The 23518-nt window shown below is 35.7% G+C and overlaps 1 protein-coding gene across 2 annotated transcripts in view; it reads left to right on the top strand.

Moving 5' to 3' along the window:
- EPN2_1 (Epsin-2) overlaps positions 1–21028 on the top strand; it is a 35311-nt gene extending 14283 nt beyond the window's left edge. Inside the window, exons 4-7 of one of the 2 annotated variants that reach the window (XM_051210561.1) lie at positions 4047–4335; positions 7602–7994; positions 11284–11427; positions 18205–21028. In XM_051210561.1, coding sequence (XP_051070568.1) covers positions 4047–4335; positions 7602–7994; positions 11284–11300 — 699 coding nt within the window. In that variant the 3' untranslated portion in view covers positions 11301–11427; positions 18205–21028. The remainder of the gene's footprint in view (positions 1–4046; positions 4336–7601; positions 7995–11283; positions 11428–18204) is intronic. The other variant, XM_012945165.3, reaches the window with a different exon arrangement.
- The last annotated feature ends 2490 nt before the right edge of the window (positions 21029–23518 follow it).

Here is a 23518-nt window from a genome sequence, read left to right as displayed (position 1 = left end):
TTGTAGTGATTTCTAGATAGTTGAATTCATGAGTCGATTAGTGGATGTGCACTACTGAGGAGTTCCGTAATAGGACGAAACGGCTGTCCAGTGCTTCCAGGTTTTCAATGGTGGTCTAGCTTACATCGACTCATGAACTGAACTATTAAAAGTGGTTTTTTGTTTCGTTTACTCTCTTCCCTAATTTTGGAAATTTCAAGAGAACTCATAAAAGTAGTCCTTTATTGAAGGGGACGTTTTGGTTGTTAGTATTGGTCGAAAAAATTGAACTCAACTTCCGGGTGTATCACACTTAAGTTGGCTTCTACCTACTCTTCCTTTTATTTTCTCTCTTCATGGCCTACATGCCCACTCTTTCTTACTGTCAATGATGCTATTACTATTTCATTTCATTTAATAATCATCGCTTCAATTTCGTCTTGGTGTACTGATGTGGTATCGATGCACACTTTCTTCAAGTTCTGCATCTTATTTATTTATTTATTTGAACACATAAATATTGGTACAAGAGTGCGCCAAATATATATGCGCCACACAAACCAATGAGAATCCAAGAAGAAAAAAAGTGAGGAACCTAAAAAAAAGAAATAATAATAATAATAAACAATAACGAAGAGATTGGTGTAAGGTAGTGTAATAATAATAGTAGCAATAGTAGGGGAACAGAATGGTACAATCAGAAGAAATCTTTCAGTTAAGGAAGATACAACCACTTTTTATGAAGAAAGTAAAAGAAGGTTACAGCAGGATCACCACTGGCTTCTATTCTGAGCCATATCTGATAACGTCTCTAGCCACTGTGTCGCACCATCTCTCGGACCCCAACCAGGAGTCGTGAAGGACCAACACAAGCCAGTCCTTTACAGCTTTCTTTCATCCCACGACACCATGTCATATACTGACCACCTCTCCGCGTTTTCCAACTAGTCCCAGAGTCGGCAAATAATACACGACGTGGAATTCGTTGGCACGACATTCGTAGAACATGTCCAAGCCACCGAAGTCGGTGTTTCAAGATAGTGACACCGATTGAATTATCATCTTTGTGCCCGAACACACGATGCCGAACCTCTGCATTACTAGCATGGTGTTGCCACTGGATGTCAGCAATCCTTTAGAGACAGCGATGATCGAACACAGAAAGTCATCTAACGTCCTCAACTCGGAGAGGCCAGGTTTCACAAGCATAGAGCAAGACTGCTCTCACCGACGCGTTGTAGATCCGACCTTTTACAGCCAGACTAACATCACGAAGGCGCCAAAGATGGCCCGGATGGACATAAGCCGCTCTGGTTTTCACTATACGTGAATTGATCTCATCACTCACGCCCCCACCAGCACTTATGCAGCTACCCAGATACACGAACTTCTAGACTACTTCTATCTGCTCCACATCCAGAGTGAGTACAGGATTAGAATCCTGCCAGTCTTGTAGAAGTACTTTGCACTTCGAAGGTGCAAAGCACATACCATACCTACGAACACTGATTGCCAACTGATTAAGTGCGGATTGCATGCCTTGGGCATTATCGCACAGTAAGACAATATCATCCGCATACTCAAGGTCGAGAAGTCTTTCTCCAAGCAACAGATCTACGCCGTCATTACTTACATCCATCAGAACTGTTTCCAGAATGTCATCGATGGCAAAGTTGAAGAGGAATGGTGAGATTGGGCAACCCTGCCTAACCCCACTGCTCGAATGGAACAATGGAGAGAGGTGGTTGTATGCCCTCACTCTGCCTGAGGTGTTTGTATATAGGGCTTTTAGGATGTTAATAAACTTCTCAGGCACACCCTTCTTCAATAGACAATCCCAGAGAACAGTCCTATCCAACGAATCGAAGGCAGCCCTGATGTGTGGCAAGCCCATTTGGCCACTGTATCATTCGTCTATTCATTGTAACTCAGACTCTTAATTCACTATGTTAATTTCGGTGTGTATGATCGAATGCATTTCTGTATATTAACTCTTAAGCTATTCTCCTATTGGTTTCAATGTGCAGATAATCGATAATTTATCCACACCCGATTAACTCTCAAAAGTATATATGGGTTTTAAACACACACACACTCACTCACTCTGTTTCATCGTGTGCTTGCTCACCGTACGCTTGTGGATTTTTATTAATCATTAACAATAAACTATCTCTATAACTGGTGTTCAGGTTTCTCAATAATCTCGAGTAAATCCGCAATTCTACTAGGAGATTAAGCCTACCTTAAATACTCAGTTTACGGGATATTATTTATTGGAGTCAGATATTGAGGACATTAGCCTCAACAGATGTCAAGAAACACTACGATTGTTGGCCTTTGATAAGTATGGCAGTGTTCTAACATTTGGCGGAGGGTGAAGATATGATCATCAGTTATGACTGATGGACGGCTTTCTAACCATCAAAATGTGTTCATCAGAACTTTTTTACAATTTACGCTTGTACACATTGAGATCAAAATTAAAATGTTCGACATTTTTCCTGATCAACAATCTCGTTCACTTTTCACCTCGTTCCTTAATACTCTAAGTATTACTGTTCGTAATAGTTATTGAAAATATGTATGTGTCTAGTTAGTGAATTAGCTCACTAGTGACTTCTGTACTTGTACAATGTTAAGAGTTGTCGTCGATATGACTAGATGATAATTCTAAATTGTTGTAATAAACTCGTATATAGTCTGGTGAACAAAGAATTTATACACAAAAGTAAACGGAGTTTTAAAGTAAATCTAATTCAGTTTCTCGTATCTGATAATATTTTGTTTGACTGTAAAATCTTCGAAGTAGTATTAGACATATATCCGGTTTCATGATTTTCAGTCGGTTGTTAAGACTATTTGTATATATATATATATATATATATATATATATATATATATAATTTCATCTACTTTTTGAGAGAATATGTTACACTCCACGGCGGGCTGTGTTGTTTACGAAATCGAGGGGACGAAAAGCGGATGTCCAGTGCTTTAACCGAGTTGGTGGATATGGAGGATCCATCTAGGGAAAACCCTGATTCCAAACCAATGGTGCACGTGGGCTCCAGGATCCTGAGAAAACAAATGGCGTATAAACCTGTTATTGGTCACCAGCTACCACGGAACTGCATCTCCTAACGTTGCTCCACTGCTTTATTGATTAGACCTCGAGGTTAAAGGCTCGGGAAGTGGCCACCTAAGAAAATCATCTGCCTCGGTTTGGGCCCCCTCACACAAATCGAATGACAAAGTGTGGCTTATATATATTTGGTGCTTCCTTGTACCAATGTTTGTGTGTTTAAATAAATAATAAACACCCACTTGAATTCATAAATCATATCTATTTGACATAAACTTAAGAGTGTTTCCTGTTATTTCTTTATTCATTTTTGTTCAAAAATTTTATCATATTGGTGGTTTCACTTTAAGAGATAAATTTCTTTATTGTTTATGTGAATAGTTCTTATTTAACTAATAATTGAGATAGCCAGGAAGAAGAAAACTATATTAAAGTGATCTTTTAAAACTTATTTACATTCTTTTATAAAATTTTCGAGTGACATAGCCGAGGATTTTGAACAATAACACAGATGTATTCACTCCTTATCTTCGTTTCGATTTTGAATTCCACTATTCCTTCGTACACACCTTACTACTCTGTCTTTTCGAACCATATTATCAGTGTTCAGTCGTTTTTATTATCATTGCTACCAGATTATGTCAACTCATTTATTATTCATTTTATTAATTTGATTTCGTCGTCCTAATATGTTTTGACATCTTTGGTTAGTTACATCTGTGCCAGAATCTATTTCGATTAAACTGACTGAAATCCTTTGGGGATAAACTTGGGATTTTTAAGCTTTATATAATTAATAGTAATTCTTAAGTTTATTTGGATACACAAGTTTCCTTGTATCTGATAAATTTGTCTCATAAATTATTTGACTGAAGTCATGTTTGTAATCCAATTTATCATCAAGTTGATTATATTCCTTTAAACCTTTGAATTAAAGGATTAATACTGTTTAATTATGTTATCATTTTCTCACTATTTAATATAGAAGGATAAGTCAGGTAAACATTCAGTTTCCAATATTCCTTCTGGATCTAGTAGTGCCTTTGAGCCACCAAGTTGTGCTCCTAGTGGTGGATTATTCAATTTAGTTGATACTTCTTTATCAGTTGCACCAGCTCATTTACCGGATCCATGGTCTGCTCCTTTAGCAGTTCCGAGCAGTTCGTTAAATAATAATACATCATCACCTTCTCCATCCACATCATTTAATAATACCAATATACCACAGTCAACTTTTCCACTTATCCCTATTGATGATCCTTGGAGCCCGAAAAGTAAATGATTTTTACTGTATACTTTTATTTAAAATTTCTTGTTTGATTAAATGACATATATAACTCGTTCCATATACATACAAATTATTTGATAGTGTCATTATTTAATAATCAAAACACTCAACTCCCAACTATTTAGTTTACAGGCTGGAAACTTCCACCACCACTTAATATTAATAAACATCATATATTTGATGTTTCTTAAGGCTGACTAAATGAATTTATACCTGATTGCCGAGTGATGTAATGAAAAAATTAGGATTCATACTTGTGATCCTACCTCTTTATTACTGGGTACGAGATAATACGACCAGCAGTATCAATAGTTGCTGATGCTAGATAATTAAACCCAATACTAGACTTGGCACTCTATCAACATACTAGGTAACAGATTGCTAGAAAAATCTCGGTATGCACACAGTTACACAATACCCGGCTTACGATTAAAAGCCAGATTGGGTTAGACAATAGTTCATTGACGTAAATTACAGAGAAGTCAACATAGTTAAATCCAAGTAGAAATAAACCATTCTAATATTCATATCAAAATAATCTGTATATTTGTTATAGCTCCGATGTGTACCTCTGTTTACTGACCAATCACGGCTCAGCTTCACCTGACGTATCAGTGGGTTGCATATCTTAGTGTTTGGATTTGCCTTCGTTGATTGACTAAGCTTTAGGTATAGAAACAAAGGAATAAAGTTGAAAAGTAAAACTATGCGTTATGATTGTTATTTGAACTAATGATCTTCGGTTGACGGACCTCATGTACTGTTGACTAGCTGATGTACAAGACCGAACTTTCAGTCAGACAAAATATGCCTTGTTATAAGTTTTTTATCCGCTAGTATTGTGTTTTTAACAGTAGTATGTTATTATTTGATAAACAAGATTGACTTACAATTGTTTACATTCATCCGAAAATACATCTTATTGGCAGAAAATTGCTTTTTTATGATCTCTTGGAATTCAGCCTAATCGTGTTTAATTTCTCTACTATACCAGCGCAAAATGTACACAATTTTTCATCCAAATAGCATAGCAATTTAACCAAAAGAGGTAACTAACAGGAGTTACTGTACTGATCGTTTCATATAAACGACTGTACTTTACTGAGTACAAAAGGAAATAGTGTTTTATTAACCGTTATCCAGATGTTTGTCATTTTGTCGACTACTTGTACAATTCGTGATCAGTTTGACAAACCTCTAAACGGAGTCACATTTTATCGGGTTTTAAACTTAAAATACATAGATTCGTGTATTAGATTATGAATTATGCCGTCTTATTGGAATTTTCTTGGGCGGAGAGTATCAAAAATATTTCGAACATTCTACCAATGGTCGTAAACCTCAACCATTAAAAAAAGTTGTTTGTAAAAGTTATGACTACATATATTATGATCGGACTGTCGTACAGCTCTTTTTTGGTGTTTATGTATTTTACTTAGTTGTGTCGCCATAGTTTTATAATTTTTTTAACTGGCTTGTTAGGGGACTGAATTTGGTATATCCTGAAAGTATTGCTTAGGCTTGGTAATATTACTAGGTGGGTAATAAGGAAGCTAAACGTAGGATACTGGGTAAGGTAGATAGTTCCTTGAGTTTTCAAACATTTATCAACTACAAGTGTTTAGGGCATATTTACCACATCTCCCTGCTTTAGTTAGTGCAGACGTCTTCTTTGGGAGGCGTACGAAAATCGTACTCAATTGTTGGAATCCTTAGATGACGTTGCTTGAAGTGCATTAGCAACAATGGGGATACTTTCATTTTTCTTATTTCTTCGGTTTTTCACCATCGTTGATATGATTGTTCTTTGACTTCCTTGATTTCCAACTTGTTAATTTTCTCTTTGACTGTATTAATATGGGGTGTGGCCACTTAGCTCGGCGCACAGTTTTATCAGGTCTTGCATATATTATAACCAATTGACGGCACTATATAAGAATAATAACTTCGATATGACTGTGAACTATATTTTATAAGTACTTATGAAAAAATATATTTGTAAGGGTTTAATATTATCCAGCTCTTGATACTCAAAAATTTATTTGATCAGTCTTTTGGTCATATGTGCACCATGACCGGATGCTTCAATATTGCTTACTGGTAAGACGTTTTCATGTCGTTTTAGCTAATATTGAAGTCTAAGATATACCTTTGGTCCAATTTTAAACTCTTCAGTTATACGCTAGGTACAGTCCAAGAAAATACCGAAAACACAGATTTGCAGCCCCTAATATTTACAATGGCTCGACCTAGCTCCTACACTGATGCGGTGGTGGGGCTTGCCTATCGTGATGACCCGACCGAGCTATATTGGCTGGAACATATGTTTCTGTAGGTTCTACCATGCCAGGCAGGTCGATTGGAGAACGGTAAGACTAAAGACAGCAACTCAAGGTCTGAGGGCGAAGTCGTACTGCTGACTGTAGGGGGGTGTGACAACAGTAGGGTGTTTCCCTCGGACAACCAGCATCTGCAGCGATGCTGCCTTCTCACAAGGAAGGAAGGGGTTAGAAAAGGTCGACCCTAAAAATGTCATACCTCACGGATTTCCGTCTCCGGCGGTAAGGCCCTATCGAGAACGGAGCTAACATACTAAAAACCTCCCACAAAAAGGCCGTGCGCGACCGGCCTCAAGCAGTTGTCCCTTGGGCTCTCTGGTCACGGAGATCATTTGTAGCTCGATTGGATGCTTTTGGCAAAGTTTTCTGATCTCCGAGTAACCACTGATGGTGATTTTGTCCTGAACGACAACGAGAGGTTCATAATTAATCCATCTACATAAGAACACCCGACATTACTATAAAGTTGTATTTTCGATTACCGATGTATTTAAGCAAGAAAATGGTTAAAATCTTCCAATTTTTGGACGCACTTCAAATATACTTTATTTATGATGTAAATCGTTAGGAATTCTAACAGATAGATTATTTTTTTTTAGCTAGGTATCATATTTATATCACCGAATACTCAGCTTTTGTTTCACTTTTCAAATAAATGTCAGTATCGTTCAGTAAAACGTTACTATTCTGTAAAATATATTATTTTAATTAATATTGTGTTGAAACCAACAGTTCGGTGGTTAAAGGTTTCAAAGTTTTAGATCCTTGAAGTATACTTCAAGTAGTTTAATTGGTCTGGGCCGGATAGTATCCCTGACCGTTGCACGAATAATGGGGTTTAAAGTCAACTAAATAAAAACCTGTATTTTGTAAATGAGTTGCAATATTTTTAAACTATCTATATTTTCAATAGATCAACCAAATATTACAACACATTCTACAGCAAGTAATTCCGATGAAATGTGGAATTTGGAATCAACCTTAGGTGCTACATTACCGTCCACTTCTAATACAAACACTGAGTCAGTTATTTCTAACCATCATCATCATACCAACAGTGGTAGCAATCTCAATAATAACAATGGGCATTTTGATTTTGATTTGAATGGAACTTCAAACAATATGAATGATCAATTTCCGCAGCAGTTTCAACAGCAGTCCACTTTTCAAAATGCACAAACATCTTTAACTATAGAACAACAACAACATCAAGAACAACAGACTGTACGTAAACGAACTCCTGCTGACTTTTTAGGTGAACATCAGAAATTAGTTGACTTGGAAAAGCTGATTGAAAAAAATCCAGGTAATTCCTTGCAAAATTGTTTTATTGTTTACAATCTATTCACATGTTTGATTTCTCAAATTTTACTGGTTTAGTGGTAGTTAATACTCTTACTCCATCTATCTTGAACTCTATCAATTTATTTATAGTATGGATATCAGTCTCGATTTAAATAGCTCGGTGATGGTAATCTTTTGTAATTGTGACATCGGGTGACAAAGGTTAGAATTCCATACGGTGCATGAGCTCCCCTGACACTTTAGATACATCTTGTTGACAAGTGGCAACTTTCATGGACGCCTAAACATACTACAACTCACCAAGTACAGTCTTATGTAGTAGACTTTGACCCATATACTGTTTGTATGAGGACTATTCGGTTGCCCGAAGCAAAGCAGGTTGAGTGCGGTACGAACCTCTGAGGTGCTAGTTAAGTCTAGTAACTTAACCATTAAACTACTTGTCTTTAGTCAACTTTAAAAGTAAACTATCGACAATTCTCATCTAAACTGAAATTAAGGCAGACTTCTGGTTCTTTTTTAATTCACACATTCCAGATGATGTTCTTGATTAGACGACAGTTCCTAAAAATTCTGTCTTTAACTGTACGAAAAATCCTGCTATCTATTTTTAAAGTTTACATATTTAAATTGTGCAAATGAGAACTACGAACCTATGAAATCATGATAATTGATTACTACATTAATCTGACCGCTCAGAAAAGTGTAGGTAATTATTATATCTGACAAAGATTAAATGAATAGTAAGTGTCTGGATTAATTTACGGATTATTATTGTATATACCCTTATTGTATAATTATAAAGTAACTAGATTATATATATATATATATTCCTTTTATCATGGGATTCCCCTTGACCAATTAGTTACTTTTATGTTATTTACTACTCTTAATCTGCTGCCAGCTTATTATTCTCAGTCCCCCCCTACTCATAGTCACTCTTCGGCTCGATCACATATAATTGTTGTTTTCCATTTTATGATGTGGTGTGGTCGAATATGTTTGTATATAAAATACGCATGCTTGAAACAATATTTGTGTGGTGGAGGATGGTTAATTTGTTCTGGACTCAACGGGCAGAGCAGGAAGAGAAGCTACCGTATCGGTGACCAATATGGACTTGGCAGTGAATCAAAGCTACGAGTCTTGGTTGGCTTAGAAGCTAAATGATAAAAATCAAGATTCTGAATTGTTTTTTGTCACATGATATTAGTGGCGCCTATAAATCATAACAGTAATGAAAGTGAGGTAGAAATCGGTTATAAAACATTATCTTTTCATTCTTATACTGATCTCTCAGTAAGGCCGCATAATTGTAACACTCATTCAATAAACGGCACTTCACTCACAATTAGCGTCTTTGCACGATCGGTATTTGTAGTGTTTATTACATTTTGAACCATCATGTAGATCAAGTCTCTGGTGCGCCTATCAGTCTTTAGACTGTCAACATACCGAAGTAGCGGTAAACCAAAATACTTTCCACAGTTTAACAGAACCTTTAAGTATTTATTTCAGTTCATGCAAATGACTGTGAATACAAATCTTATATTCTTTATTATGGATGCTTTAAAAATGTTGTATGGAAAAGTCAGCAATTAATAGGCTTTGATCTTCAAATAATTCAATAAACAGACGATTACTCACTTTATTATGGATATATCAAAATAGTCGATCGATATAAGTACAAAACAGCGAAAGTAAATTATTAGAAAGCCTTAAACCTAGGTTTCCTAGCTAACTGATATTTATCAGCTATTTGAGCATTGTATTACATAACTCATCATTCAAATGGGTTACTAGGATCATGCTGACCTTTTCCCAACCGGGATGATTACAGTTATCGGTCATCGTGTGATTACAAATATTATTTAGTTTGCGGTGCTGACTAAAATTTCTCAGTCATATTACAAGTTACCTCCAACCGCTTACAAATTGCACTATCATGTCAAATCGTTCAGTTTTAAGTTTTGTTACAAACTTCTGTTGCATAGAATTCACTCAACAATGAGAACTAGAGACCAAAGCATTAATTACTACCCAGTAACCAGGTAGTTTATGCATAAACTATCAATTTTATTCATCATTACCAAACAAGCATAATTATTCAAGGTTTAGTCAGTTGAATATGGTATTCACGTAAAACTACTGTTTATTATTGAAATGACAGTTTGACTGCCAGATAATTATCGCCCCAATTCCCCTTGTTAAATAAACACATGTTTAAGTGACTAACTATATCAAACGCTCCAAGTATGTATTTTTCTTTTTGAAGTCCCACATGAAATCATACATGTTATTTGATTATTCTGAAATAACTTCATTATATGAGAATTATTGCAGACGATTATTTTATTTTACTTGGTTGTAAATTTACAATTATTTCCACAATGTGATGAACATTTTGAATATTTACTTATCCGTGTCACTAACAGTTTGCACGTTCTTTGATTGTTTTAAATTGATTAATTCATTCTTTCTAATAATGTTACTATAAAATCATTTAATAATTTTTGCCATATGATACTACTGTTTTCTATCTTAGAGCAAAGTCTACTTGTCTGATTGAAAAAATAAAACAGATGATAAATAATTTGTGTTTGATTATGCTTAGATAGTTAGTTTTTTTCTCTTTATTTAGCTTAAATAATTCTCAAATAACCGTTACTACTATTATTTATTATGCTGCTTTTAAGTAGTATATACTTTACATATTCACTTACAGTCTTCTATCTCATATTATATAAATTGATCCGAAGTAAATTTATATATATATATATATATATATATATATATATATATATATATATATATATATATATATATATATATATATATATATATATATATATATATATATGTTCATACAAAGGGACACCAAAATATATATTCTCCACACAATAAAAATGAGATTATGAAGAGATAGAAAGGAGAGTGTATATAATAAAAACAACAAAAAGGAATAAAAATTAGTGTATGGGAGTGAGATGATAATAGTAATGAGAGCAGCAGTTTAGTCTAAAAAAATACAACCAGAAAACATTCTTTCAGTTGAAGAAGTCTTTCTAACTTATATGAATAAATTAAAAGAAAGTTACAGAAGGATCGCCAATGGCTTCTCTTCTGAGCCATGTCTGATAAAATCTCTAGTCACTATGTTGCACTACCTGTAGGACTTCAACTAAGGGGTCATGAAGAATCAACAGATGCCAGTCATATACAGATTCCTTTCATATTACGACACCATGCCATACACTGACCTCCTCTCCACTTTTTTTAACCCGTCTCAGCACCAAATAATCCATGATGTGGAATTCGCTCGGACGAAACTCACAGTACATGTTCAAGCCACCAAATTCGGTGTTTCAAGATGGCGACACTGATTGAATTATCGTCAATGTGCACGAACATACGCATGAATAAAGTAAACAAAGGTAATAATAGAAACAGTGGATCATACCAGTCTAGATTATTAATTAATATTAACAGAACAGGTTCAATTTAAGAACAAAATATTTCAGAGCACGTCGAATTAGTTTAAATATTTGTATGGCCAAAAGCCCAGTGAACATTTGTATTTGCCTCTGTGCACTTTCATGCGAAACTCCAAAGCTGATTTGATATGGAATCTACGATCTATCTCAACTGAATGCTTCGCAAGCTGTTTGCTTATCATGTCCTCTTATTGGATCCTTGAAATTCACTCGTTTTTTGTAGTTCAAACTGTTGATTGAATGCTGATTAAGTGTATCGATACAACAAGATGTGATACTGTTATATCTCGACGAGAATTATGAATGGTAACTTCTGAGAACTATTTATGGACTAATATTATACGTATATTCTTATCATATAACCATTCAGTAACTAGACTATGTATGTCTATACACCTGTGGCGAAGGCGAGATATCCGTCTGTCAATTAAGGGACGAGTATACTGCGCGGAAGTTCGTTCTGTTTTAATTTACGGCTGCAAAACGTGGCCATTAAGAGAAGATACTCGTAAGCGACTAGTATTTGACCACGGATGCCTCGGAAATATTGCTGGCGTTCGCTGGGATCACCGGGTAAGTAATAGTGAGGTTAGACGCAGGTTATTAGTGAACGATGGTAAATCAGTTGATGAGGTTGTGAATCTTCATTGACTGAGATGGTTGGGTCACGTGTTACGCATGCCTGAACACCGATTACCACGACGTGCAATGCTAACCGGTGTTGGAGATGCTTGGAAGAAAGTTAAGGGCGGCCAAACCTAAACGTGACACCAGTGCTTGAAGTCACTAACTTCTAGTCTGAGTCATGTTGGTAGATGCAGACTACTTGGTTGGAGTCCGCGTGACTATCGTATCCAATGGTTGGAGACTCTTGGTGACATGGCTGAGAATCGATCACGATGGCGTCGGTGTATACACTCTCTGTCTTCCCTTAAACTGTGAGACTAAAATCGCTTCATATCTTTCTTTCTACGAACTAATTCTTTCTTCCTGTACTATATCCTTATACGCAATCTTTCTTTTATATATTACCATCACTGGATTAACTACTTTTATGAATCCGGCGTTCATCTTGTTGTGTTAATGAGGTATGGCAACTTGGACCGATGCATATATGTGCCTAGTCCTACGTTGTAGCTGACTGACTGACTACCGTTCTTAAGTTGTGCCCAGTTTATTAATTACAGTCTCCCACATTCACAACCACTTTTGACCAGGTCTTGTACAAATGTTATTTTTGTATTTTATGCTGTGATGTGGTCTGTTTGGTTTGTATATAAACCCAAAATGTTTTAAATACACGATTCATATCGCGGACGCTGAGATTTGTGTTCTGGATTCAACAGGAAGAGCCAGGCAGGAAGAAGGACTGATAAAGACTCTAGACTAGTACGGGTTTGTGTGTCATTGGTTCGGTCGCTAAGTTGCTATTTTCTAATTGGCGGTATCATTAAGTTATATATTAGTAGGACACAAGGTCACAAGTTATGACAGATACAGTCGCCATAACCAATAGTCATGTCTAATACTACTCTGGGGTTTATGTCTTGACAATTTCATCTCGCTATGCAATTATTCTTTGACAAATTTAATAAATATTCATATGTGTCAGATTCTAATAAGTGTCTGACTGTTATTACTAGGATCATTAAAATAGTCATCATTCTTGTCTCCTTTTCTGTATTCTCAACAGCCATGTATGTTTACTGTTTTCAAACATCAATTAGTGTATGTATGACTACAATACAGTTCTTGTAGATCAGATATATTGTATTGTTCTACATCTTGTATTTCTTTTTTTGAAAATTGTCCCTACATTTGGTTTCCTAATCAACTCCATTTACTTATAGAACCATCATTTCATTTTTATTTAATTACTGTTTGTTTCCTGTTATTGTAATGTCGATTAATATGACAGATTGAATTGATATATTCAACTACCCTTAGTTCATATTATCTATCCTATCGGTGGTCATTTAAATTGATAATACGATACTTATTAAAAGTATATTGCAGTAGACGTAATAATTTAATTAGTGTAAGTCCAGAAAATGCATAAAATATGTAACAGGGTCATGCATCAAATCACTTGTCAATCGAAATTGCTAGTAGGTTTCTTGAAAACGTAATGCAGAAATAACTTGTTAATAATAACATCTCTAATGAATATCTTTCACCTTGTGGTAACAAAGAGTTTTGCGTCATAAATACTATGATTACTATCACTCTACTAGCCACGTTATGGTAACAAGGTGCGGCTTGACTCCATTAATTCAAGGGCTTTGACGTGTAGAAATTGATGTAGATTACATCGAAGTGAGCAGTGTTTTTAGTGTTCATGCTATCTTTTAACGTCCCTCTAGTATGAAAAAATCGTTTTTGAACACATAAATAGGGTTTCCGTACTGCCAAGCCTTCAGTAAACCTTAGTATACACCCTTGAAGGATTTTTTACAACACTACAAATGCTGACTTGATATAAACCTTATGACCAGTCTCAACCAAATGTTTCGCAATGGAGGAGGATGTCTATCCTGTGACCCTATTTGATCATTGGAATTCAGTTGTTTCTGTAGCTGTTTGGGTATGTGTTCCATCTTGATCGCTCCTCCCTATGTACGTGTTTCCGCATATACATGTGAATTGATAGACAGAATGGGATGTGCCACAATCACTTACGTGCTGTTTGGTTTTTTGGCGAAACATAGACCTTGTGTTTTCAATAATTACAAGTTGAGCTGCATCAAGTGTTCTGTTGATGGCTAATTTAAGTCTCCGTTTCAACATGAGACTAATTGAGTCACCTCTAAACGGCAACATAATGTAAACCCGCTTTTTGGGTGCTGGAAGTGTCATAGGTCTAATCGTACTGGAACCCATCGATTTATAAACTTCAACGAATAACCTTTATTCATTAATGTTTCAGTCAAGAGCTTCGTCTCTACTTCAGTAGTATCGCTAGTGCAAATATGATTGATTCTATTGAATAAGCCATTTATTAATCCACGTTTGTAATCAATTGGGCAGTGACTATGGAAATGAAGATGTTTCCCTGTCCATGTCGGCTTTCTATACATAGGACGTTTGACGGAACCAGTGTGTTTAGAAAAGTAAGTTGGTTATTCTTCGCATGTAGGACAAATATACTTTTGCCTTGTGTTGAGTTCTTTTAACAAGCGGTCCACATCTTCACGTTCATCGCCTATGATTATGTTATCACACTATCATTTACACAGACACATTTTTTGAATTGAGTCTTCAGTTAGATCTTCAACATATCATTATTGTTCAACAATTTCATTAGATTCGAGTTTACTTCTAATTCATACGATCCATTGGAGTCAACATCAGCCATACATTTGCTTTTATCACTAAAAATGGATTCCATTTTCTTTTTGTAATCGGACTTAATAATAACAACACCAGGTTCTTTATCAGGCTTAAGTATAATACTATTGGCATTATTTCGTAATTCTTTTAATGACTTGAATTGCTGAGTAGTTAATATGCTTCTCAGCTTTGGTTCAGGAGAATGAAACTGGTGCGCTATATCCACCTGTTTAGCCCTGAACTAACTTTAATTCTCTAAGGATGAAGTGGCTAATGTACTCAATCGATCATAGAGGTTTGCGAATAGGGCACTGATAGTCAATTCTGGGGTTTATGTTGTACTTCCTTACTTAGTTAGGCCACCTTGGACTCCTGGAAGAGCATAGGCCACCCACCAGCATGCTACATTCAACCTTGTCCCGAGTAGTCCTTTCAAGTCGCTATTCATTCTTTTTGTGTCTGCTTCCAGTTATCGGCGCACTATGTTCTTCGACCCTCCCCTTTTTGTTTCCCCACAGGAATCCATGTTAGCGCTTGCCTTGTGATGCAGTTTTATGGTTTTCTCAATGTGTGTCCTATCAACGACATGGACGTCCCATGATGTCTTCATATCCAATGTTGTCCATTACAACTTCAGCGTTTAGGTCTCCTATCAGGATGGTGAGATCCTTTCTTGGGCATTCCACTATGATCGATTGCAGCCTCGAGTAGAACTGATCTTCATCGTCGCCGTTGCTATCATTGATGGGTGCGTAACATTGGATAACATTCATTGTGATTCCCTCCTTTGTTTTGAAGGATGCTTTGATGATCCTGGATCCGTGAGATTCCCATCCTATAAGTGCATTTCGTGCTTCTTTGAACAGCGTCAGGGCAACTCCCTGAGTGTGCAAAGCATTCTCCTCTTTGTGACCGAAGTACAGCAGCATTTCTCCCGTATCTAGCCTTTTCTGTTGAGCTTGGGTCCAATGGGTTTCGCTGACTCCGAGCACCATCAAGTCGTATCTCCTCATTTCCGTTGCTGTTTGACTGGTTCTCCCAGTCTCACACATTGTCTGGACATCCCATGTACCTATAAAAATTGTTGCTCTGGTTGTTAGAAGGGGCATCGGCCTCGTGGCTTCTGAAGAATCTCATCTTGCACCATGAGGCGTCATAATTCTTCCTTCAACTCCCAGGGTAGAGTTTAAATTATTTATTCTGCTGAGCGTTTTTTAACAAGGTTTTTTTCTACGGGACGGGGTTGCCAACCCCCTCCTTTTCCCGGACTTGGGACCGGCAGTAGCGCTAGGAGAGCTACGGGCGGAGTTCATGGCGTGCAATTGATTAATACACGCTGAATATCTTTGACGTTGATGTGGATCGATAAACTGGTAGATATTCAGTGATCTGACAACACCTTGGCAGATGTTCTAGGAATTTGTACATTCGGGCTCGTGAGCACCTACCCGTGTGGTTTAAGCAAAGGTGTTGTCAAAACTGTTAACAGCTCCATCTTAGACCATTTAGTCCAAACAGGACATACAGCCAACATGGAGCAATCTTTTGCAATAGTCTATCGTGTCAACAGCAGTCTACCTAATTCCGTAAGACTGCGAATCCTGCAGACGGCTGAAGCAATTGCTATTCGGATCAAAAAGCCAGAGCTTTGTATCCAAAAGAAGTATGTTCAGCCACTCCTTTTACCCTGGTCAACTAACTAATAATCAATCTTATAATGTGGTGACGTAATCTGATTAATGTTCATTTTATGTTCCAAACTTATTATTATTATTATTATTATTATTATTATTACTATTATTATTATTATTACTATTATTATTATTATTATTATTATTATTATTATTATTATTATTATTATTATTATTATTATTATTATTATCTTTACACTTGATAACCCCTTTTTGAGGAATTTATTCGATATCCACCCCTGAATCTACTATATGTGACCTAATTATTTTACATATTACGCAATTTCCGATTTGTAATCACAACATTTTCTCTCTCTCTTTCTCTCTTACCCCATGTTGACCATATTTATTCTGATAATTTATCTCACAATTTCGCTTATAAACTGATTCAAGTTAACACTTCATATTAGTCAGCCCCAACATTAACGATTTTATTTTATATAACAAACAATTCCTGATTCATATATTACAATTTCCAAATGATGTATTTTGCCTTAAATCTGGCCAATTTTATGGATTATTAATCTGGTTTTTCAAAAACTAATCTGATATGGCAAACTATAGACATTTCTGTTCATACAGGTAATCTTTGAGTTTACAGTTCAATTAAATTGACCAACTTATCATTTAGGATTTCGTCTGTTGAATAAGATTTGTAATATTTAGTTGTAATTTACTTGAAAGAAGAATCTTACGTAGCTGGTTCGGGAATATGTGATTTGACAAACAAGATTTATAGAAGTGCAGTTTCACTCGTTCCAATTTAATTGTGCACTTGAGGTTAACTCGTTCATATAAAACCTTCTAATAACTTGTGTAGTCTTTTCAGAAATTTAAAACAGTCCCTTTGGTAAATTTTGATAGTGCAATGAGAAGGCGAAAGTTATCATTGCGAAACATTTGGTTGAGACTGTTCATAAAGTTGATAACAAGTCAGCATTTGTAGTGTTGTACAAAAGCCTTCAGGGGTGTATACTAAGGTTTATTGAAGCCTTGGCTATGCGGAGACTGATAGTCCTTATAGTATTTCAGAAAAAGATTTGCGTGTTAAGTTTCAGATTACTTTGTTTCTTTGTTTGCTTGGGTTATATGGATTAGGACTACTTGGTTTGTTTCATTTTTATGCTCATATGTTTAGACGTTTTTTAATCTCAGCAGGTTTATCTTGGTTCTCCTCCCAACATTGAATACAAAACAGTTAGTATACTCTTATCTACTTATTCCAAATGTCTTATACAACGATTCCTGTTCTGCTTAACAACAACAGTACAAAATTTTGGATTGTGTAACCTACTTGATCATACAATAGAAAACTTAATGTGTTTGAAAATGTTAACAAATAATTGGTCATCATTATCTTCATGGCATCATGTGTATTTGCTTAAATTGTTAGTGTGAATACTGTGAATTAGGTTCAACGTTGTTTTCTGACAAAGATTAAACATTTAGAAAGCACTTATTGCGAGTTTGGTGTTATTCTATCGCCAGCCAGTGTGAAAATTCGCTACATATTTCATGAAAAAACTCATGGCAGTTTATCACGAAGTGATTAAGGAAAGTAGCACTGAAAGTGAATATTATATACGTCTTTTAATCAACCAACATGATCGTTTCGAATCTTTGGTGTTGTAAGTTGCAATTGTCGTCAAATTCATAATTTTACTTTGCATTATATTTTTTCTCCTTCCCCAATTAGCTTCTACAAATCCATTCACTGTTGGTTCGAAATCTGTAACTGGTGCAGCTTGTAATCCATTTATACCTAATCAGTCATTGAAACCATCACTGAATCAATTGGCACCAGCACCGGCACCTCTGTCAGGTCCAATTTATCATAACACAATGAATAATCCAATGTTCTATCAAGTTCGACCATATTATCCTGCTAGTGGTTCGGTCGCAACAGTACAACCCAATTATATGGTGCCGATCAATACTGCAAGTGCATGGTCCGTTATTGATGGCTCTGGAAATAATATGATGCATCAACAACAGACAAGTAGTTTAAATCCATTTTATTAAAGATGATAATCATGATTATGCAAATGTGACTGTTATTTCCATTGTAGTATCGCATCACCATTGGAACTTTTACTACTTTTGTTTGTGTTCAAACACTGGTTGCTTATTCCTTCATTGTCTCTTTCGGGTTGATTTTTTAAGAAAAGAAAACAGTTATTGATCTCTATTGCCTTCATTTTTCTTTTAAAATGCTAACCCCAAAGTATCATTGTCGTTTGACAGTTGTGTTGTTCTGTACAACATATACAGTACTAATTCTTATTGCACTCAATCTTTCTACACTTATTAGCTTTGATTTTCTTCGCCTTTATCCCTTCTAAAGACAATCGATTCATAGCGTTTACTACATATTCTTTGTCTTGTCAAGAATTAAGCTATCAGGGATCTCTCAACTCTTCCTATTTGCAGTATGTGATTATTGGCTACCATCAACATTTAAATCTTGCGTATTTAGGATCACTGTGCTTATGCAAAGTTTTTTATGTGTTTTATTCTGTTTTTTCTTCTGAAAACGATTACACTGCTGATGTTGTCGTTACTATTTTGAGCCTATTACAACACCTACTACTATCAGTGTTATCAAGTTAATATGAAATAAATTATTCTCCTTATCTTTTCTTGTGAAAAAGAATAGTTCTCCCATTGAGATACATTTTGCCGACACAGCCCCCTCCTTGATATCAGTGTAACACGCTTACATATATTAAAAAAGAAACATAATTCATTTAGTGATAGTAATGTACATCGTATGTTTTCGGAAAGAATAAGTTCATTCAAAGACAAGTAATTCTACGAATGTTACTGAACCACCAGTTGAATGTTAAATAAAATTGTGAAATGCCATTCAATTATATATATATATATATATATATATATATATATATATATATATATATATATATATATATATATATATATATATATATATATATATATATATATATATATATATAGCAGTTCACTCTATGTTTATTTGTACTATTATTTCCTCTACTGATATTTTCACTTGAATTCTCATTCTTGTTTCTGCGCTCTTTTTCTAAATCACAATAAATGACTGGTTCAAAATGTTAATTATTTGTGTCACAACAACAACTACTACTAATATTGATAATCATGTATTGATTTATTGACTGATCAATAATTTCATCTGATTTCTTTACTATCATTGTTTACATCCTTACTAATCCTTTTACAATTAAACGCAGTCAAACTATTTTCTGTTTGACTGTACACATTGTGTGGAAAAAATACTTGTACTTTATTTCTTTATCGATCAACAGTGATTTGCTTGTTATTACCTACCATATATATTTGTGATTACGGATGCAATTATACCTGTTCCATGCATACCTACATGTTACTACTGATGTTTAATAATAATGATAATCGTTCGATTGTTAACTAGTTTGTGCAAACATTTAATTCTAAAACTAATACCTAATATCTATTAGGTACTAATAGCCAACGGCTAACTTTATGGACGTATAGTGAGACGACTCAAGAATTATTGATCACTAAGGTGCCAAGTCTAATATTTCCTGTCCAGCTTGGGTCCAATGGGTTTCACTTATTCCGAAAACCTTCACGTGGTATCCTCATTTCCGCAGTTATTTGACTGGTCCTCCAAGTCTCCCACATTTTCTGAACATTCTATGTACCTATATTATTTGTTGATCAGGTTACCAGAAGAATCATTGGTCTCCTGACTTCCGAAGGATCTAGGCATTCACCGTAAGGCGTTATAATTCTTCTAAATGAAGATCCTCCAATTCCCAAAGGAGGGTTTAGATGGATTCATGTTGTTTACTACGAGATGAGGTTGCTGACCGTATGTACAACCCTCTATCCAGGCTTGAAACAGGCAGTAACCCTAGAAAGGTGATCTACTAAAATTCTTAAAAAACCTTATAAGATGAGAAGGTTGAACAGGATTTTCTTGTTCATGCATGTTTCAAGCTTCTCTGTACGATTAGTGACAGTTTTCGGACTGCTGAAACTATGAGAACTAACTTTTTGGTCGGTTTATACTCAAATACTTCGAAGTATGACTGTTTTGACTAGTCCGATATATAATCGAATTACTTCTGGAGCCACCAATGTCCCATCCTAACCAGACAGAATATTGTTCGTGGAATCATAAATTAGTTCAAAAATGGTTTACAATCACGACGAGATTAAAAATTTTGTCATAAAATAATTGTCTGATAAATACACTTTTGGTAAGCATACTAAATAAATAATCACAAGATAAATAATTCACTCCCATCATCTTCATTTTCAAACACTCAGATGAATGTATTCTGTACAATAATACCACTTATCGACAAGTTTTCATTTTCAATGAAATAGTTTCTTACCACAAAATACTACTTAATTATTTTGCAAATTGATTCAGTTCACCTGTCACTTTTCATTTTATGCCATTTACCTTATTAGCATAATTAAGCACAAAAATAAACTCTAAAGAGGAAGAATGTATTTGTAAAATCTCAGAGAAAGAATTTGGATTTGGAATTACTTCAGATTCTTTCTCTGAGATTTTACAAATACCTTCTTTCTCTTTAATGTCTCACATTAACTCGGCGCCCAAATACTGTGAAATTATTCGATCAAATTTAGACGAAAGTTCTTAGAAATAAACTCTGTTCTCAACATAAATACGATAACAAAAAAAGAGAGAAATGTGGGCTTTTGTCAGTAATTTCAGATGTCCGTAGTTTTTTTAGCGACCGAAGTAACAAAAAAGGTATTGGTCAACATGTAATTCTATGCATATTGTATGAATCGGATCTTCATCTTCAACCGAAGTAATTTTGAAGCGGCTCCGTTATTCATGTTCAATGATATCATGGTGTTATCGGATAGTTTGATAAGACATTAGAATTACTAAACTGGCCAAAATGATAGTTTTACTGATGTGAAAGATCCTCGACTCAAAACCACGAACGATAATATACAATCTCAAAGTTAACTAATCAGTTGGCGGAAACTAAGAATACAAACTTCAATAAGCTAACTTAATACTCTTAAGATTAAGCAGTAGTAGCGATTACACGTGTAGTAAATGTATACTATTGATAAAATCTGAACTGCGACGAAGATGTCTGGTGTTCAGGATTTCGAAGTGGTACTCAACTGTGGGATCATTACAATTTATAGTACCTAGCATTATCAAGTATCCTCAGTCGTACTGCTTATTCATGGAAATACAAACCTCCGTAATTCCTACTCCATGGAATGAGGACAGGAGACTGGTTCAAATAAAGATTAGTTGCTTCTGGAAAAAGGGCGTACGTTACAGGTCACCACTTGATGTTAGTGCTTTTTAAGTGCTATCATGGTATTAATAGAAATCGCCATAAATAAGCAATAGCGTTACTTCACTCAAAGACTTTAGTTTTTATAGTCTAATTGCTTGTTAAAACCTTTTCTATGGTAAATTACTGGACCATATGGTGGAATAATAGCATTATCAGAGAGATGAATTTATAGTAAATCAAAAATGGGATGTAGTTTACGTGAAAATCCAAAGATTGAAACTTTACCACTCCCACTAACCAAATTTACTATCAATTTGCTATTTGAAACACTACTTCAGTGTTGATCCAATACTCAGGATAATTACGAAATTGATGGATGATATTGAGTTGTAGGGTCAGTGAAATGTCTCTGAGCGCTACCTGATTCACTGAATATCTACCAGTTTATCGATCCACATCAACGTCAAAGATATTCAGCGTGTATTAATCAATTGCACGCCATGAACTCCGCCCGTAGCTCTCCTAGCGCTACTGCCGGTCCCAAGTCCGGGAAAAGGAGGGGGTTGGCAACCCCGTCCCGTAGAAAAAAACCTTGTTAAAAAACGCTCAGCAGAATAAATAATTTAAACTCTACCCTGGGAGTTGAAGGAAGAATTATGACGCCTCATGGTGCAAGATGAGATTCTTCAGAAGCCACGAGGCCGATGCCCCTTCTAACAACCAGAGCAACAATTTTTATAGGTACATGGGATGTCCAGACAATGTGTGAGACTGGGAGAACCAGTCAAACAGCAACGGAAATGAGGAGATACGACTTGATGGTGCTCGGAGTCAGCGAAACCCATTGGACCCAAGCTCAACAGAAAAGGCTAGATACGGGAGAAATGCTGCTGTACTTCGGTCACAAAGAGGAGAATGCTTTGCACACTCAGGGAGTTGCCCTGACGCTGTTCAAAGAAGCACGAAATGCACTTATAGGATGGGAATCTCACGGATCCAGGATCATCAAAGCATCCTTCAAAACAAAGGAGGGAATCACAATGAATGTTATCCAATGTTACGCACCCATCAATGATAGCAACGGCGACGATGAAGATCAGTTCTACTCGAGGCTGCAATCGATCATAGTGGAATGCCCAAGAAAGGATCTCACCATCCTGATAGGAGACCTAAACGCTGAAGTTGTAATGGACAACATTGGATATGAAGATATCATGGGACGACGTGGACTATGAGAAATGAACGTCAATGGGGAGTGATTTGCAAACCGATATGCATTCAACATATTGGTTTTATTCGGCACAACATTGCCACAGAATCGCATACACAAAACTACATGGGCCTCACCGGACCACACGACGGGAGCTGACATTGCTTTAGATCACCACCTAGTTGTGGCCGAGATGAAACTGAAGTTAAAGAAACATTGGACAGCTGGATAAACAGCATCACAAACGTTTAATAGAGCCTTCCTAAGGGACACTGACAAACTCAACGAATTCAAGATAACTCTCAACAACAGGTTCCAAGCCTTACAGCATCTACTGAAAAAAGAAAATACGATGGAGGACAACTAGAAAGTGATCAAAAAAGCACTAACTTCAACGTGTTAGCAGGTGCTGGGCCGCAAGAAGTATCATCATAATGAATTGATCTCTATCGAAACCCTAGACAAGGTTCAAGAAAGGAAGAACAATAGGATAGGAATTAACAACAGGAAAACGA

Source organism: Schistosoma haematobium, chromosome ZW, assembly GCF_000699445.3.
Source record: "Schistosoma haematobium chromosome ZW, whole genome shotgun sequence".
Taxonomy (NCBI): domain Eukaryota; kingdom Metazoa; phylum Platyhelminthes; class Trematoda; order Strigeidida; family Schistosomatidae; genus Schistosoma; species Schistosoma haematobium.
Note: the sequence above shows the minus strand (reverse complement) of the source record. Positions and strands in the feature narration are given on the sequence as shown.